Source organism: Styela clava, chromosome 3 (assembly GCF_964204865.1).
Source record: "Styela clava chromosome 3, kaStyClav1.hap1.2, whole genome shotgun sequence".
Taxonomy (NCBI): domain Eukaryota; kingdom Metazoa; phylum Chordata; class Ascidiacea; order Stolidobranchia; family Styelidae; genus Styela; species Styela clava.
In genome coordinates this window covers 18,255,904-18,276,662 of record NC_135252.1, presented here as the reverse complement: position 1 = coordinate 18,276,662, position 20,759 = coordinate 18,255,904, and the positions used below count along the sequence as shown (strand labels likewise).

Below are 20,759 nucleotides of genomic sequence, written 5' to 3'. Positions count from 1 at the left end.
GGTTCTGTGCAATAAGCAAATATTATTGATATTTTCACATCCATTTAATAGTTGTTTAATAGTTGAAGTATTCGGCAACCAGTTGTTCAAAATGTATCTTTAAATTTTTAGAATTCCAACCGAACAAATATAACGAGATATATATCACTGATTCGAATAAACTGGATGCTAATTTAGTCTAAATAAACACGTATCATTATATCATTTTAAATCGCTGATATAAATTTAGCACTTCACACACGCAGCGCTACAATGATTTTCAAATTAATAAAAAGAATTTAAGTTGATTTAAAAAATCTCAGTACCCTTTTATAAATCAATATGAAATTTTGTATTGCACTGACATGTCTTGATTTTTTCTTGGATATGTTTTAATATTATCAAAAGCAGTGGCAAAGCGCACATTGAAAACACAGGGTCGCGTTTTGACGGCCGATATTTTCCGACATAGGTATCTAAAAATTCACATCGGTATGTCGTAATTTTTGCTCTATTCTGAATCATCGTGAGGTGGCGCTGGAGATCAACAATTTTTAAGAATATCTCTATCTCTATCTAACTTGACATTTCACAGTTAGTCTCAGACGTCTGGACGTAGCCGAGCTGTTCTTGTTTTTATCTTTTCCGCCGGTAAACGTTTATATATATTCTGATATATGACTTAGATTTTGGTGAATTTAATAAGCAAACAATACAAGAGATGAATCGAATGAAAAACAAAAAGGTAATCGAAGGAGATCAAGCAAATGAATGGAGGAAATCAGGGAGCTTTGTGAATAAACCTTCAAGAGGATGGCTCCATCCAGATAATTCTGTGATGGGACCTGGCGTCGTCTATGCAGTTCGGGTAATATTTGATGCACATTATGGTTTTAATGTTTTTCATTATAATCTAGTAAACTCTGTGTATGCTGCAATGACTCAATGAATAATCTAGGAAACTTACAGGCTTATCCAGTTATCGATGAGAATAACTGAATAGAAGAATAATGGGGTCTAGCGAAGTAAACCTGTAAACGCTGTGACCTAAAATGCCAAATATCTGATGTAAAATGAGCGCCAGAACTGCTTAAATAACACAGAACTAGAATATGATGGGAAATTTTCATGTTTTTTTTTAAAAAAAAGTCGGTCAGCGTGGAATGAAATTCTTGGCGTATTAAGTCAGTAAGTAAAATGAAACCCAAGCTCACTAGAAGTACTAGGCTAGACCCCATTTTTGTTTGGCATCATTTAAGCTCTTACAGCGTTCACTTCGCTAGAACGAAATAATGCCAGACTCATACCAATGAAAGTAGAAATGATGATTTTTTTCCGTATTTTATACTTGAGATAGCTTCTCTTGTTAACTAATAGACCAATCGATTTCAAATTTCCGCTACTTAAATGGGGAAGTAATAGCCTGACGGTTCAATATTTTTTTTTTCAAGTTCCCCCTAAACCCTGTGAGATCCGATATTATACCCAAAATATCACTGTTTTATTTTTATTCATGGAAAACCTATTTTTATTTCATTTTTGCCATTGTCAAGGTTATCCTTCATTTTTGTTTTGTGAACTAGGTACTCAGCCACGTTTGAGTGTAAGATACATAACCTACTGCAGTTAATTGTTGAACTGTCATGTTCATAAATTTGAGCATTTTTCTCATATTTTTTATCTTGTTTTTCATATTTTTTTTATAGTATCTTGGATGTATAGAAGTCAGGCAAAGTATGCGGACATTACAATTCGATATGAGGACACAGGCAACAAAGTGAGTTTCTAGTCAAAATGTTTATCCCTTTTTGTTAGAGCCTGACCATTTAGTGTTAAATTTGGTATGCAATTTGTGTACAAGAACCATGATAAGTATACAGGAAGGTCTTATCTTTCCTCATATCTGTTTATGGTGAGGTGATGTAATGAATATTAATAAGCATTAGTCATTGTAATTGTCATTCACAGTATATAAAATCTTGGTGTCAAAAGGGTTCACGGGTATGAACCCAATGAAAGATCCAATCTTGAAATGAATTCAGAAGCAATTTTTCTAACGCTTCGACTATTATTGTATCCAGCCTGTAAGAGTCGATCTGCAAGTAAAATACTGCCTTTTTTACTTCTTATGTAAGACCAATAATATAGGCCAATTGCTGAAAAAACTCAATTTTTTTAGGCATCTAAATTTTTTTTATACCATGTTGTTTATGGCCTTTACCATCAAAAAAGTGAACAAGGCTTTGTAAAGCATCTACTGCTAGGTATCAATGATCAAATTACTTCAGATTCGGTTCAAAATGATTACGTGTAGTTGTTGGTCCATGCTATTTGTTGTGGTACAATTAGATATTAATGGTGTTTTATCCATGTTTATTCTAGGGCAAAGAGTCTGTAAAACTGTAAAAAAAGTCTGTAATTTTCTAAGAGATATAATACTGTCAGTAATCCTTTTATAAGTGGAAGTCACAGGCTTAAGGATTAGTTTGCAACTTGCAAGTTTAAACCTTCACTCTGGAAAAAACGGCTGTTCCAAACTTTTTATATCAGACAATGTAGCTGATACCATAGCTTGATCCATTTACTAATTTTTTCTGATGATTTATTCTGATATTACTTTAAAGGGAAGCAATATGGAGAATATTGATGGCCACAAGACGATCACATCAACTGGTTTCTCGAAGGAAAAAGACTCCGAAAGAAGTTTCACGAATTCTAGGAGAACGTCCCAATCTACAGTTTTCATTATCATTGATTAATTTAACAATTTCAACAGCAAGTTTGACTTTGGTTGTCACTGATTCGGGACAGGTATTGATGATATTTATACACTTTAAAGAAAATGTGCTTCACACATACTCAGTAATGAAAAAGCTCTGTGTGAGGAAAGTTACTGGTGATCACTGAAATGACAATAGCTAACATGGAGTTTGAAACCTTCTCGTGAGTTATCTAACTCTAAATTTCACCAAAGGCCTGCAGTTAGATTAAATATTCTCATCATCTTCTGCTTAACTAAGATATTGTTTGTTGTAGATTTGCTACGAGCATTCTTTCATTACAAAAGTTTCTTAATTTGAAAATAACTCATTCTAGCTCACTAACTTCGTTTCTGCAAAAAATGATTTTAGTGGGTGCAAGTAGACAAAAAATTAATCATCTTTAAACTTGCCTCTCGGCTCTGACTAGGTTCTCAGAATGAGTGAGGTATGGTGGATGTTAACTTGAACAAATCTCTACCAACTGAGAGTTATAAGAGTCCTTCAATTCAATTTGATGATAAACTCAAGTTTTTATTCTTTTGCAAATACGATGGAAAGTGCAGTTGACAGTTATACTGTCATAATCCATCCATCACCTTTTAGGTTTGAATCTTGTGATTCAAATGATAAGTACAGGTTTTTTCTTCTTTTTGCAAATACAATCGAAAGTAAAGTTGACGCTTAGAGTTGTTATTAATATTGCATACTATCGGCTACTAATGTTCTTCGGAATACTGGCAACACAAGTTTTGTTACACTTTGTTGTTATTGATATGGTTTGTTTAGAATTAGGATCAGAATGGGCAGGCTCTGATGTAATTGCCACTGTGCCATCGGTGTAACTGATAGTTTCGTGCTTGTTGTAGCAACAAATGAGCATCTTAATTGAGATGCATGACCATGTGTCAGAATGCATCCAATAAAAGAATCAATCATGAGTTTAAAATCTAATTTACCCAATTATACTAATGCACAGAGGTACGGGGATAATAAGATTGATTTTATGTCAGAAAGAATAAATTATCACAGCAGTGGAGATGTCGAAATCTATTGATTTCTCAGTAAAATTTTGTGATGCAATGATAATAATTTGGTCACAAAGTTGTACTAAACACCTTCCCCTGTGTATATTTAATCAAATAACAAATTGTTTAATTCTACTTTGCGACATATTACAGTGGAACTAAAATTTTTATTACTTATGGTAGTTCAAATAGGTATTCTCAACATTCCATCTCATTAACTATAATTTTCTTTTCAATTCAAATTTGTATGTAGACTATGTCTGAAGGTACATATAGCTGAATAGTTTAAGTTGTTATCCTCAATGATACACATTTTTAAAAATTTGAAATTTTTGTTGCAAAATACAACACCTATGTTTATAGAAATCAACAAATATTGACATTTGAAAAAAGCCACATTGTCATGCTGTTGCCCTTCTAAAATTATTGTTTTTTTCAAATCCATTATAAAAATATTTATATACACGCCTTTGCCTTTATAGTTTTCTAATTTTCTCATATATTATTTGGCGATACATCGCTAATGATCATTTGATTAATATTTTGATCAAAATTTTAACTAGACTAGACTGCCTATGAAATACATGGAAATTTGTAACTGTTTAATTCCTGGAATCTCTAATTCTGCTGCGGTGCTTAATATGAAACTTACACAGTTTGTAATATTCTGGAATGAATCGAAAGTGTCACATAATTTTTCTAAAAATTTTTGCAACAAAAATAGCTCACAACTCATTTTAATCTGTATACCTATTCGGATACTCCTGTAGTGCAACACGTTGGCGGACACCAGATCATAGTATGTGTATCAGGTTAGGGTTATACCATAATCTTAGGTACAAATACTACAGGAGTCACTTGGCTAGTCCCCGAACTCGTAATAGAACTAAAATAAGGAAAATCGGAATAAAATTATGGCCTAACCCTAACCTGGTACACATACTATGTTCAGGTGTCCGCCATCTTGTTGCACATACTACAAGAGCGCCCCTATTCGGATAGTTGATATTCTTTTTCCACTTTTTGCAGCACTGTGTGTGGGGCGTTTGATGGACCTAGTGAAAATAATCTAATATTTATAAAACTTATTGATTCACCTAATCATCTACCTGCGTAATAAGTATTTGCAAAATTATTCAACGTAGGAGGTTTATATGTAAACAAAGATGTTTTTTCTGAATGATCCAATATCTTACACATCTTTTCAAATGCACACACTGCATAATTACTTGTTGTTTATCATTAGTATGATTTATTGATCTCGATTGACAACGGATTTGTCAAATTATGAAGTCCAAATCTTATTGTTAATAAGGTTCTTCACATTATTCTTTTTTCAAAGTAATAATATTCATATTTGGATAGTTTTGAAATTACACGTTTTGATTGCAGAATTTTTTTTTTAGTAGGCTACTCTGACAAATTTAGGATACATACTCAAGTCTCTTTCATGAAATTTACCTAAAGCCCTAATTTGCAATTGGAAAATGACAATAAAATAATGTGTATATAATGTGTATCATTATAAAGTTTTTAGAATCTTGCTTTTATTTTTCATTGCATTTCTTTCTTAAGTCCAACCAACAGGCCATAGCGCACACAAATGTAATACTGGAAAAAATATAATGTTCAAATCTCTGCAATTAGGGGAATTTAGGTAAGGAAAATAAATAGTAGTATATATTGGTTTTGAGAAACATATGTTGCAAATGAACTATGAAGTTATATATTCCAACTATTTAAGATGTAGTATAATGTTAGAAAAAAATATACCGGAATTGACTTTTATGGGATGCTAGTTGTGATGTTCAATTAGGTTCAACTTTCATAATTTTTTGGCATTAATATTTATTACGTCAAAATCGGATTTGCAATAATAAACATAACTATAATGAGCATGTTTATTGACGAATATGCTTAGAATAATTTTATACGTAATATTGGAAAATGTTAAATGTCAACAATTTTGGTTTGTGGGTATTAAACTTATTAGCTTGAAAGGCTTATTGTACGATTATGTTACTCAATGATCAGTTTAATACTTGCATACACAGTCAATTTTAGTCTAGAATGTATGATCAAGGACTATTTAAATTCCAACATAATAAAACTATTTGATTTGCACTTTTATGTTGTTAATTATCATTTGTATTTGCAGTTAGGTTGGAAATTCCCCAAAGTCTTGTCACGTTTTGATTGATTCTCTATGACGAGATTCAACTAAATTTAGTTTATATCAATTTTCATAGGATTGGTATATTGCTAATTAACTAGATCGAAACTTGTCTGCCAAGTATTGCCTTGCTGTGCTTAATAGAAAATGAGTAATACCGGTAGGTTATTTTGAATATATTTCATGCTTATTGCATTTGGAACAAATATATTCTTGCGATCTGATATGAATTTGGTATAATCATTATACTCACTATATGAAATGTTTGTAACAAATAATATTAAGCTCACATTAGAGCATCAAATAAAAGTTGAAAATATAGTCAAAACTTTAAAACTCGAACTATTTTAAACAAAATTTTTTTTAACAAAGTATTTTTGGAGTACGAGTTTGCTGAAAATATGGTCAAAACTTTTCAAATGATAAATTGGGATAACTCAAATTACGGTAATACACAACGAGAATCTGTTGTGTGGCCCTGCTTTATCACAAATGAGTTTATTGACTTTGTGGAACTTCCTCTTCAAATAACTCCGGACTGTTTATTATTTCATATATTTTGTTGCATGTGTTAACCAGGGATGGCCAATTCGAATAAAGTATTCGAATGTATTCGAATATCTCGTCATTCGAATATCGGAATTCACGTTCATAAGAATATCGGATATTTGTGTGACGTCACACATTTTCGACGCCGCTTTCAAGACGTTTCCGTTGAATGAAAACATTCTCGATAGAAACTTGCGCGTGATTGTTTTCATCACTCATCAGCGTAACGTGTTATTTAGGCCCGCAAACGCCTTTACGATTGTGTTATTTTCTCTAAAACGAAAATTTTCCACAAATTTGTTCCACGTTAACGATAACATTTATTTTATTTTTGTACGCGCACGGAATTGTGAATCTGGTAAATACGTTCATCGGCGGCGAGTTTCTAAAGACAACGCAACTTTTTGATTGAAAAGCGGCAATTTAAAATACTGAAAATAAAACCGTAAACAACATAAGTTTTATTGAGGCCCGCGAAAATTTAAAAAACGCTTTTCCAGGCAGTGAAAATCGCAAAATTTCGTGTGCACACATTATGTTTGGTCGCCGTTTAGAAACATATCGTCACTAATTGAGGGCGGGATTTGCTTGATTATCCATTACTTTAATATGCCGTCAAATATTTTCGGGTTAACACGATACAAGGTTTGAAACGCGACTTTTTCCCTGGGTGTGAGGATGTATATAATATAATTAATCTAAAGTATATTCAATCAATTTTATTGTGATGAAATAAATTTTACTCTTAGCATTTCGATCGAGCGGAGTCACTGTTAACAAGTACATCTAAATATTTGCCGAATTCGCAAAATACGGATAAAAACAATATTTAATCGAACAGTTTACCTCACGTTTTTATTTTTATGGCCGCGGATTGCAATGGTATATAAGAGTGGTGAGAATATTATTTTGTCGACGCAACCGCAGGTTAAATTGAAGACCATTAAATTAATAAGAGAAAGATATTTTAAATATGCCCGTGTCGGTCACGAATTCATCACTTTGCACAACAGAAAAATATATATTCGTTGTTATATTATTTGTTGTAAAAGTCGACTCTTTTAACAGGTGGCATAATCGCGGCGATGAATATGTTCTTTTAATTTACTGCTAAACTTTATATGTATATTCATTGTATGAAATTAATTATTCTCTACACTTAACAGGATTTTATATAATTATTTGAGATTTTTCTAACGGCGATAACGAGTTGGCAAGATTGCAAAAATACATATTAAAATTAAATACATCAAGCAGTTTATCTTGTAATTTTAGGTCACAGATTGCCGTGGACCAAATAGAAATGTTTTTTTTTTTACTAAGAAGAAGCAACCGCGAAAGATATTTTAGAATCTTGTATTTGTCATGGATTGAATATTTTACGTAACAGAATGATCATTATACGCTGACAAGACGGCCCTTTCAACGAGCGCGGAATCGCGGTGGGTGTTACAGGCGGCAATGAGAATTTCCGATTTCGAAAATCCTGGCTGCGCGCTGGCAGTGGTGGTCATCTATTCTCTACTAATTTATTTCTAACTCCAAACACAACAATATGTTACACATAATAACAATATGGTTCACATAAATTTATATACAAATATACTGGTAGGTAGTAGAATACTCTAGGCTTAAATATTAGAATTTTTAAAGGCAATTATCTGAATACAAGTAGTATTTTTGTCAATAGACTATTATCGTAATATCATGGTACCAATGATAGAAAGCGTCAGACAACTCCTTGGCTATCTTTTCATATGGTCATTTGTACAAAGTGAATAAATTTAATAAACTGACTGTGTCACAAGTTGCTATTATTTTTTATTAATAGCTATAAACTATCAATTACTTTGTGTACATATACTGTTGGTCTGTGGCTTCATTCTGATATTTCTATTGAAGCTTATTTCCTAATTTACTGGGTTTTAATCAACTAAACAAAAATGTGTTATTTTTGATTTTAGAATGTATTCGGAATTCCAGATTCGAAAACATTATTTTAGAATGTATTCGGAATAGTTTAGTATTCGGAAATGGCCATCCCTGGTGTTAACTGCATTTGACCACTGTTGGTTGAATCACCGTGATAACGAGCAATCGTTTTATGTTTTCTCAGAAAACCAAAATTTTAAACTTAGTCATATATCCGTATGTTGTCAGTATTGCAGTTGAATTGTGAATAATGCGGTTCGTTCAAGCCTGACGATATATCAATAATTAATATTATGTGTTGTGGGCGATCTGATCTGAAAGTAGTAAATATTTTGGCTTTCACAATATCATTGCTACTGTTATCCATATCAGCCATATAATATTTATTTGAGTATCAAGTTGAAAGTTATGTTTTGTTGAAATCAGTGAGATTCAACCATTACGCTATACTAAGTCATGGTTGGTTTTTGATTTCACATATATAACAAGGAAAATTCTCTTTTGAGTTTGTTCATGGGGCACCTATAATTATATGGTTTTGTTTATATATTTTTATTTTCAACTTTGAATCTATCTATATCATATTTCCAGGTTATGATTTTTTCTCAATGTTCATACTTTTTCTTTTAATCTATTCCCCGCATCTATTCTTTTTTGTATATACTTGCGAATCTTAATCCACTGATTACATGGAATTGATATTTGATAATGGATTGTATCTATCAATTCAAAAGATACATACCGGTAGTTGCTTATTCATAGCCTTGTTTGAAGCAGCTTATATGAAACACTTTACCGAATGTTTACAGTTTTCATTTTTTCTTGCAGTTTATCGCGAATCATCAAATGCAATCAATATCCTTTGCATCTGGAGGAGATCCTGACACTTTAGATTTTGTTGCCTATGTTGCAAAAGATCCTATTAATAATAGAGGTATGTGAGTAGAAATAGTCTTATTTACTTTATTAGTCTCATATATCAAAAAGTTTTGGATTCCAAGTTACTTAATATGAGAAAAAAATCCCCAAAGATTAGGTAGTTAATTTATAGGTCAGATTAGTAACTAGTTACAGGTCATATTTTTTGAAAATAGTATGATTAGTCTATTTATAAACATTTATACAGGTACAGTACACTTTTGAGTACTATACTGTCTGATTTATTCAGTACGCTATAATTGAAACTGACTTTTTGTTGCGTTTTATCTAATTAGTTTAATGTATTTTGTCTGTACATGGTTATTATTTATTGTGAAATGCATCCATTTTTAAAATAATTATTATTTAGGTCTCTGATATAATATGTTTTCAAAAACAATGAATGCTATTTTAAGCAGAACTATGAAGTTAATAACTCGTATTTATTATCATACAACTCTCAAATCGCTAGTCAGTACTGGAAGCCTACACTGCTAAGCCTTTCCGAATAACTGAATTTTGTTATTTCTGTCTAGTGAAAGGGATTTTTAAAAGAATTATTTTTAAGTAAAATTTGAAACCGGAAGACCTAAAATTAGTTTCTGTTTGCTTTTACTGTTTTTAAAATTTTACATGTTACAGAATAAGTACATAAAGCATGATTTCATTGATAAATAATTGTATTTGTAATAACTGGAATTTAAATTAGATGCCAGACCTAATTCAGAGTAGCAAGTTCGCTGTTGTCTCCTTAGATTTCAACATATGAAAGTTCTTTGGATTTAAATGGCCTTTGACCCACATTTGAAACAAATAGCTGAGTAACTACTCCTACATCCAACATGGACTAATAGCCAGACTACAGATGACGGCCATGATTCATAATATTATTAAGCCACCTTACTATTTTATTCTCTACTATTTTTTCTCACCCTACAATAAATAAGTTAATCTGCCGCTCCAGAAGTGTGTTTACCAATATGGAGGTAACTAATTTTGTTTGCCTACTTTACATCAAGTTGTGTAAAGGGACGGAAACCTATGGGCAGGGTGTATATTCACTTGGCTAACACAGACAGTACCCTAACTTGTAATAGAACTAAAATAAGGAAAATCAGAATAAAATTATGGCCTAACCCTAACCTGGTAGACACTACGAGAGTACCGTAAATCCTACCCTAAAATTGGTTAATCATCCCTCTTTTATTTCAGCATGTCATGTTCTAGAATGTTGTGATGGTGTAGCACAAGATGTTATAAATACAATTGGTCAAGCATTTGAACTACGTTTCAAAGAATACCTCAAGAATCCACCTAAAGCTGTCACACCACCTGATCGCACAGAACCTTTATTTCATGATGGAAAATCAAGGTCCAGTATTTCTATTTTTGTTTCAGACGAATAATTAATGTTGAGTCTTCAGTACTAGCTTTTAGATATGTTTGGAGTTTTCTTCTTGCTCTTATTTGACTGTTTAGAAAATCTAGAAACGTTTTTATTGAAATATTTTCAAGAATGAAAGAGGTCATGATCAAATAAATATATGGGCATGTAGGTCCAATGACTATCCACAGGACTGGTACTTACAATAAACTTACAATAAAATCCGATATCTTAATCAAAAGCTTTGAATTAATACTGAGCAAATTCATTTTCATTGCTGCAGCAATATAAATAGGTACTGGTGATATCACAGCTCAGCAACGAGCAGAAAGATATTAGGCTGGCCTGATATTACCGCACTGCCATGTAGTGGGGCAATATTTGTAGATCTCAGGATCTCAGTTTCTGAGAAATGCATTTTTGATCATATTGTGCATTCATTTGTCCAAAGTGATAATTTTCCAAATCGACCTGTTATAAATTATTCCTAAAGATACAAATTTAGGAAATTCGATTCAATGCTATTAGGCTCTTTAAAATGCTAATTTTTGTTGATGAAAATCGTCTTTAAAGTCAAGAATTTAAAATATTACACATAATTATGAATTAGAATATGAGATTAGTTTTGTGTGCTGACGAGCCTCTATTTCTGTTTTCTGAATGTTCGATCCTCAGGCAGACCCCATATTTTGTTTTTAAGATTAAAGAAGACCTATTTCATCTATTTAAAATATAAATTTACTTGTATAAGGCATAAAATTTATTGCCATCCATTAGGATTAAATGTGTTTGTATACACAGTAAACATTATCTAACCTGACTGGCAACGTCAATACAATACGTAATGCAAGACTGATCACACCACTGGTATGTGGTGTTGATATTAAGCTTGGCCATGATTATATATAGTATGCTTATGTGTGGTCCTTGTTTGGCAAGTGTATGGTAAAATTTACAATTTTGTACAGAGTAGAAAGCGTCTTCTGAATGTTCGCAATTAAAAAAAGTAGCAACTGGTTTCTGGTTACGATTTTTGTTTGTTTTGTCAGTTTATAATCATTGATGTGAGTTGCCACGTTTTGTGGGATTTGTTTGCCACAGAATGTTTCGAGTTTCAGTGGTTGTTGAATGTTGACCCAACTCTGTTGTCAAGAATTCAAATGGTCTTATTTATTTCTGCTACAGCTACATTCACTCCATATTTTTTCAAAATTAGTTGCCTTTGATTATCATACATGCTCAGTTCCTGTTTTTTCAATACTTGAGACTGAGAGTAAACACAAAAGTACCTCAAGAACTGGCTTATGTAAAAGGTCTTCCTTGCTGCTACTATTAATAATCATAAAACCTTTTTGCATTTTTGTGCAAATTTTTCACTTAAACTTATTCTATAAGGATTTATTGGAAGCTCAAAATTTGAGCCCTCTTCAATAGCATTCACAACAAATGAATAACTAATATTCTGTTCTGTAATATGAGCCTGATATAAATTTAGGTACAGTGTGAATAATATTGAAAAATGATGTGTTTGGAACACTCAAACAAATATTGCCTGAATACATATATTAAATTTAACTCGCGTTTCTTAAAAAAAATTTGAATATTTGCTGATCCAACTGATCAATTAATGTTCATCTTACTTTTTCTCTATAAGATCACATCTTCATGAATACACAATATATGCATATTTTCTGTTTTAAGTGATTCATTTTAGAATGTACTGGATAATCAATATTCAAAAAATATTTATTTTGAATGTATTTGAATAATGGGTTATTGGTTTTGACTATTCTTGCTTAATAGGCTATATGACTAACTCTTCCAATATTACCAGTTTTCAAACGTTATTTTGTATTGCCTACAGATGGGGAGATGATGAACCAGAATATTACAATGAAATACCAGGGAAGTTACCTCCTGAAGCCGGCATAGTTGACAAAAGATTAGAAGGGCAACATAATATTAATAATGGAGCTGTCAGCACTCAACAGGTATTTCATACTCTAATAAAGAAATTATTGGTTTTTGCTATTTTCGAAGATATCCTGGTTTTGCCTTACTTTTGCATACCTAAAAATAAGATTTGCTGAAATAAAAAGCTATATTTATTCGTTACTCTGTATTGATTAATGCCTTGTTTGTTGTTTGCATAAGTAACATATCAATATTTCATATTCCATATCCATATTTATCTCAGGGAAGAGGAAAGTCTATGAACTGGTAAACAATAGTCTCTCTTTCATTTTTCAGTTCATTTTGGGCGTAGGAATACTTAACCAAAAATTTGTTGCAGATGCACAAACTTTATGGTGGAAGAAGCTGTCACCTACCAGCCATAATGTGAACTGTCCTACACTGAGTCCAGTAATTCTTTTTCAGATAGTTATCACCCACCCTGTGGACCCCATCTGAGTAGTGATGCCAATCTGGCAACTGTCAAGCCAAAATAATAGATTAAGCCTAAAATGAGACTTGCTTTCTATGCACTAACATATATATCAGTTGCAGATGTTTTAATCTAGAAATATCCTGAATATAAAGAAATTACCTTTTTATTTTGATGCAAGCTTAGAAGTATTTCATGCAATCTTTGACCCTTGGCAATACTTGTCAAACATGAATGTCTTTTATGAACCGTTTTTTTATACTTCTATTTTTGCTTTTCAGATTGTTGGTGGACGACCAGAAGCCTCAGGAGATGCCCAGCCTCCCCCAACACCAGCTAATCGACAAATAAAACAAAGAAGTTTTGAAGATCATAATTATATAAATACTAGTCTTGTACATCAAAGTGAGACTGGCATACAACAGCAAGAGGTGAATCATTTTTATCTGAAAATTACTTAACAACTTTTCTAAGAGTGTGGTATGAGTTTTTCTTTTCAAGGAGGAGTGGTTTAAATCACAGCCTCTAAGCATTTTTTTGCTTGTTTCACTGTATAGATATTGTTGATGGCTTTTTAGCAAATTTTGCAGCCCTTCCCGAGCATCTCTGGGGATTTTCAAGCTTTTTTTTATTTCATGTTTATGAATAAGTTACAATATGTACTCACTAAGAGGTGAAGGGAACCCACATCAGAGCAATGTCATGAATGGGTGCTCCAGAAGTATGCGCACCAAGATGTCCCACAACCTGAATCCTAACCGGTACACACGTACTATGTTCAGGTTGTGCGACATCTTGGTGCGCATACTTCTGGAGGTCATATGAATGACCACAAATGCCAGGGCCATATTGTAGCTTAGCAGTAGCAACTGAAAGTGCACCACAATCATTCATTTTCAATAATTACCGACCCTGTGTGATTCTAATGTTCCTAAAATACTATTTTCCTGTACTGATATTTTCAATTAGGCACCATGTAACACCTGTTGTTATTAAGGGAGTATCTGAAATAACTCAATTTCCGATCTTCTATTTCTCGAACCATTTGATTTTAGGGCTTGAATTTAATTCAAATTTATCTTACTTGAAATTGGAATAGCAATAAGATAACTTTTATTTCATTAAAAAGTCCATCATGATAAGGCTGATAGCCTAGTGCGTGATTTATTGAACTCAACCACGTTGACATCACAGGTTTAACATGTAGCGACTTTACCTTGGGCATTCTGGGTGTAATATACTGGGCAGGCAATGCTGAACTGAAGTATGGAGTATCATTTGGAATAAACTAGCATATCCCATAGCACTGTCTGATGAACATTGGTACAGATTATTTCATTGTCGTAAAAAAAAACAAGGTTTGAAGCTCCCCAATCAACAATTTGAAATTTTAATCCCAATTTTCTTTTTCAGCCGAAAGTTTTTAATAATCCAATGTCAAATTTGAGTCAATCTGGTGCTTCAAGACATCCAAGTAACTTAATCGATCTAACTACACCACCTTCCTCTCCACAAAAATGTGAGTGCAATTTCTCCAATATATTTTTATTCGTTTCTACTTTCAATTATATTAATACAAGTAACAGATGGAGACATTAGAATTACATATGCGTATGCTTTGGTTTAGGAGAATCTTTTTTCGAACCTGATTGCCCTCACATATATAAAAAGATTTATTCAAATGTAAAAATTTTACTTCTTGAATTCAGAGGCAATCTTTCTTTTAAAATCAAAATAGTTGCTATTGCAGTGGGTCTTTACCGAGTTACATAGTCCTATACAGGTCTGTTCACTCTTGAGCCCTAGTTTAACAAGCTTTTATAAGTATTGGAGTCAAAGGTCTTATTTTCGAGCTCCGACGTTATTTTAATTGCAGACTTCTAATGTTGGTAACTGAACTAACCCAGACTGCACATCTTCGGTTAAATATCAACAAAAACCCACATTATTTTCACAAAATGAATGAATAGCAAATCCTGTAAAATGGAAGTCCCACCTATCAAATCAATTCTTTTCATATTCATTAGTATTATTTTTTTCACAGCTGTAGGTGGAGGAGCATTAGCAATAGCAGCGGCATTATCAATCGAAGATCATCGTCCCGCAAGGCATGAAAGTAGCTCCTCAATGGATGCTTTTGATATGAGTGAGTCTCTTCATTCTTCAATCTCTTGCCTGGCATACAATATTATTGTATTGCAAGTTATTTCAGTAATTCTCCTGATACATGTATTGGTTTCCTTGTAATGTTTGGGAAAATTTGGTGTTCTTCATTCCCGGAACATCAGTTTTATATCCCCCTTTACTTAGCTGCTTCCTGGCCGTGTGTGGATTGTTTCAAGTCACTTTTTTTTTATTAAACTGCAATATGCAAGCATTTACTCAATATAGCTTTTTCTTTGTTAGTTATTTTTGGTGACTTATTACACTATGCTAGTATTATATGCCCTTTTTGGGATATTGCTTATTTGCTATTAAATAAACTGAGTCTGTTGCTGTATTTCGCTCACTCTGAGTTTCATTTCGAAGTGAAAAATTTTTTTTGTATTTTACAGATCTAATAAAACAACTTTATTAGAACTATTTAATTCTTAATATTAGAAATATTAGAAATATTCTTAAATCTATTGATGATATACAATTCTAAATTGGCACATTTTAAATAGTGAAACATTGCAAATTTTTAGAAACTTAACGCAGACTAGTTGCAGTTTGCATTACAAGATGTTGTTGAATAAGTTCTTCAAATACCGTACTTTTAATTCTGGGAATATCATCAATAAGATTTTATGGCTTATTACCACCAGGAATATTGTAATATTTTTTTTGTTTAGTGTATTGTATTAATTCCCAGTATTGTAGAACATACGAGGACATATGATACCTGGTATTCCCAACTTTCTGCGAAAAACCATATCATTTACATCAATTGTGTTGTGGTCTGTTCTTTAAATTCCTATTATACAACCACATATGTACGTTGCGATTATTCGAACATGTTGTTTCTAGGTTTATGTAATATACTCCTTCATACTTTGCAAATTCGTAATAATGTGAACCCGGTTGGCCGATATATCAGTTTTGTTATATGACACTTTCTATATGTTTTTCACTCTTAAGAAGGCCCCATACAAGCAGACATTGGGGTTCAAAAAGCAGTGAGCTAGTTTATTTTGGACTGTATTGGCACTGCCGAGTTCATTCAATATAGCCTACTTGGCATGGGGTTTTAACACGAGCATTTCAACCACCAAGCCATTATGTTTTGAATCATTTTAATCTTAACCGGTACCTATGGTGCTGATATTTTATCACACCACCTTTTTCTCATTACAGAACCATTTGAAAAAACTTTAATGCTGGATAAGTCATCTGGTATCGGAACACTACAGCATGAACCTTGGTTCCATGGAAAACTGAGTCGACATGATGCAGAAATTTATTTGAAAGAAGATGGCGATTTCTTAGTACGTGAATCGAGTACAACGCCCGGAAAAATTGTATTGAGTGGTTTGCATGATGGTCACACTAAACATCTTTTTCTTGTTGATCCTAATGGAGTGGTGAGTATTGAAAAATTTTTTTGAAAAAGTAACTAACAAATAGAATATTCTATATTTTCATTTCACTAGAATTGCTGGTATCGCACTCAAGCTTCATCAAAGCCCGAGCTCCCCAGACAGGTGCACTAATTCAAGTTCAAAACTTGCTAACATGAATACTTTAGTCGAACAGTGGTTTTCAGCCATTTTGGTAGAGCAGAACCCTGAGGGCTTGGGGAACCCCTGTGCAAATAATTATGCCTGTGTATTTGATCACAGTTAAACAATATACATATAATAATGAAGAGTCGAACTTCTATGTAAACTTGCGGAAACCTAGGTGACTTGGTTGAAACTGCTCCAGAATATCCATACTAGTTTTATTACTATTAACAATATGCTCTCTGAAAGGATTTATTTTATTTCTAGGTTCGAACTAAAGACCGCCAGTTTGACAGCGTTTGTCATTTGATATCGTTTCATAGAAATAATAATCTACCTATTGTATCATCTGGTTCAATGTTGATGCTACAACAACCTGTCATAAGAAAAATTGAACGATGAGTTTCGCTTTTTTCGTACTTCATCCAACTTATATATTGTCATGAGTGTCGAATTTTTTATCAAGCCTCATAGGCTGAATCGGTAAATTACTATATGAACAAAAATTGTACAATAAAATCAAATTTTAGGCTCATTTGGCGGTTTCCAATAACTTTCTTACATCAAACAGATCAGAAACATTGATATTCAAATGTGTTACAAATATTTTCTGAATAAACTCATGAAAAATTGTTACATATATTTGAAGATTTTTGGTTTTTACTTTTTATCAACTATTATTAGTTTGATAAATAGAATAACATAATCTCTTTCCACAAAATAGCAGGTTTATTTGTTAGCTTTTTTCAGATCATAGTCTAACTACGACGTTTGATTATATCTTGTTTTGTCTGAGGAAATTAGACCATGAGTTCATTATCTAACGAAAGCTATCAAATGTATTCGCTATTTCGTGGAAAGAGACTTCACTATAGCCATATACAGATTTGAAGTAGAAAGTAGACAGAGTGAAAGGACTGGCAGTTTAATATACAAAATTCTAGTATTTCTAGTATTAGTTTCAAAAATGGCATGGTCAATCATGTATAATTTGAACTTCTTGATGTACAATTTATTCAACGTTTCGTAATTTTAACATCAGTCTTGTGTGTCCATTTATTCACTTTTTTTCAGTAGGGAGCACGACGACAAACTTTTTGAATCGATGTTTCTAAAAGCAGCATGTTTATTTTTACATTTCGAAGCTATTTATTTCATGGAAAGTAAAAAAAGAAAATAACAATTAATTTGATTTATGATTTTAGGCAAAATGTACTGATATTGCATTAGTATCTCGAGACAAAACTTGTGATATTTTACATACATTATTATTTTGTTGATGAACATTCTAATATAAAATAATTGCAGAGCATAATTTCGAAATACCAACTAGGTATTCAGACATAGATTATTCCCACTTACTAGCAAGCCAACTTTAATTGAGATAATTCATGTAAAAATCTTATGAGTGTGGTGCAGGTAGTCTTCTAATAAAAAAAAAACGGTACCAAGCTTATTCTTTTGATCTTCTTATTTAATGAAATTAGGAACAACTTAAATACTGAGATATCAGTCCATTTTTGTAATAATCATTGAATTGTTTTAATGTATTTAAAACTGACTAATTTGGAGTGAATAGGAATTTTGCGTCTTTCATATTTTTACTATGAAAGCCTTATACATACATCATGGTTTCGTTATTTCAAGTTTCATCACATAGATCTCTGTGAAATTGCAGAATTTGAACCAAGTTAGTCATACAAAATCATACCTTAATTTTTTATTGAGTGCTGTCCATTTTTATCTTTTAATCATGCTTTTAGATTTATTTCACCATTTCAACATATTTTACTTTATTTTATTTACTTGTTTCTTGAAGTAGCCAACAAACCAAACATTTTTGGTATATTTTAAATATTATGAGATTTTGCTTTTTTGTCCATTTCAGTCTTTTTCTTTCCAATATTTTTACTTAATTCATCTTTTCAACTTTCTTATTTAGCATAAAGCTGAATGTCCGTCATTTATGCCCATTGTTCATTCACAAACCTATGATAAGAGCACATATATGTTAGTTTGTGTGTAATATCAGAAAAGCTGTGCACGAGTTTGTTGTTTCAGTCCTGTCCTGTTTGATATAGCTAAACAATCTTACCCCTTCTAAGCTACAAAGTTAATAATTATGCGAATTTAGCTTTATTGAGTCTAATCCGATCATTTGAGGTTGAATTTTATATTCGTTTTCCTTTTATGATATCCTCATCGATACCCGATGTATGATATAGTATAAGATTACACCATACGGAGTTTCATGAACTTTCTGACAACTTTCTATTTTCAGTCTGGTTATTTCTGAAGTTATTCTGTTGATCTCTGTGTTTGTAGCAAAGATATATATATTATAATTATCTTGAATACAAATATTCTGTTCTTAAGAAGTTTTTTGTTGTTTTTTAACCACCAGTCAAACAGAACTATCAGGAGCGTAACCAATATTTTCAAGCAGGTGTTTCACGGCTGCCTCGAATTACAACAATGTATAAGCATTGCTATCACGGGCAATATGTAGACGTATAAATGCGCGGTAAACTGGACGCTTATGTTTTAATTCCGTTTTGTTTTTTTTTATCTTGCAGACATATCAAATCTGAACTGTTTTGCAGCATTGACTCCACTCATCATTTTCAAACCCCACGGCCTATACAGCCGACTCCACATCCATGTCATTTATTACAAAAGGCCGAGAAAGCTGTTGGCGACTGTACAAACCGTCCAGCTGCAACAGCAATATAAATATTACTAGGCTTACCATACGTCCCGTTTTAGGCGGTACGGTCCCACTTTTCAACGTCCTGTCACGGCGTCCGGACCGGTAAGCCAAATGTTCCGCTTTGGCGTTCAGTCAGCATAATACACAAATATTACCAATAAGCATGTTCTCGTTAGTGTTTTTGCTGTGTAGCTTATCGGTAGCCTACTTACTGAAGGTGAATGCGTGATTTTGTTCGTTTCGTAGTTTTCCGCTAACTTTATTAGCGGATAACTGCTACAATTTGTTACTTGTAAGCCCGTACGCCAAAGGGGTGCTCAACGTTAATGTAATAATTCGTTTATATTTTTCGAACCGAAACCGACATTTTGACAGACGGCGCATGAACTGTCAATGACAATATAGTCAACGAAGACGGTCGGGATGGTTTTAAATGTAGGCCCCTGATGTGGAATCGGTAAATTTAAAGTTAATAAAGTCACAGATATGGTCTTCGGAAGCGTCCCTCATTGAGGTCACAAAAATATGGTAACCCTAAATATTACCAATGTTCACATTGCCAGTAGTGAGAATTCCTCTGCACTTACCGAATAACTATCAGCCAGATTTCTGACTGTCATACAATAGGTATAATATTGTATTATTGTTATGCTCTAATGACTTTTCATGCGTGCCCTATTTTCTTTATGTATGTTGTGGCGCATGAATACCTTGTTTACTGTGTGTCTTCGTTTCGCTGTTCTAGGAGTAACACGTAAATTTGATGCTGTGCTGTGTTAGAAGTAAATGTGAATACTTGAATATATGAGCTGATTGTTGGTGTGAATGGTTGGGAAGTAAGGTGCCTCAATAATAATAATTATAGTTGCCATCAACAAGGAGAACTATAACATGGTGTCAGAAGTGGGATTATAATTTACTTCCGTGAAAACCAACGCTGGATTAAAACTTCGTACCGGTAAGCTTATTTTGCCTTAACAAAGCATAATGGCGGATAAATTTAAAACACCGGAGATGGACTGGACGAGTGCAGGCAATATGCATAAGCGGTTTAAGTTATTCAAACAGAAGTGCGACCTTATCTTCGACGGGCCACTTGCTGATAAACCGGAAGCCTACAAGGTGAGAATGTTATTACTCTGGATCAATGATAAAGGTCTTGAAATTTACAATACATCTGTTTGGACAGAGGAGGGTGATAACATGAAGTTGGCAAGAGTATTGGAAAAGCTTGAAG

At 32.7% G+C, this 20,759-nt stretch overlaps 1 protein-coding gene across 1 annotated transcript; it reads left to right on the top strand.

Annotated features, from left to right (window-relative positions):
• The first annotated feature begins 570 nt into the window (after positions 1–570).
• On the top strand, positions 571–19,190 carry LOC120342172 (SHC-transforming protein 1-like). Its single transcript, XM_039410885.2, has 11 exons — positions 571–847; positions 1,686–1,756; positions 2,604–2,790; positions 9,249–9,354; positions 10,551–10,710; positions 12,587–12,713; positions 13,390–13,539; positions 14,522–14,627; positions 15,153–15,254; positions 16,445–16,671; positions 17,080–19,190. Exons 1-11 carry the CDS (start codon positions 701–703, stop codon positions 17,212–17,214), a joined length of 1,518 nt encoding a protein of 505 aa, XP_039266819.1. The 5' UTR covers positions 571–700; the 3' UTR covers positions 17,215–19,190.
• Positions 19,191–20,759: the final 1,569 nt, after the last annotated feature.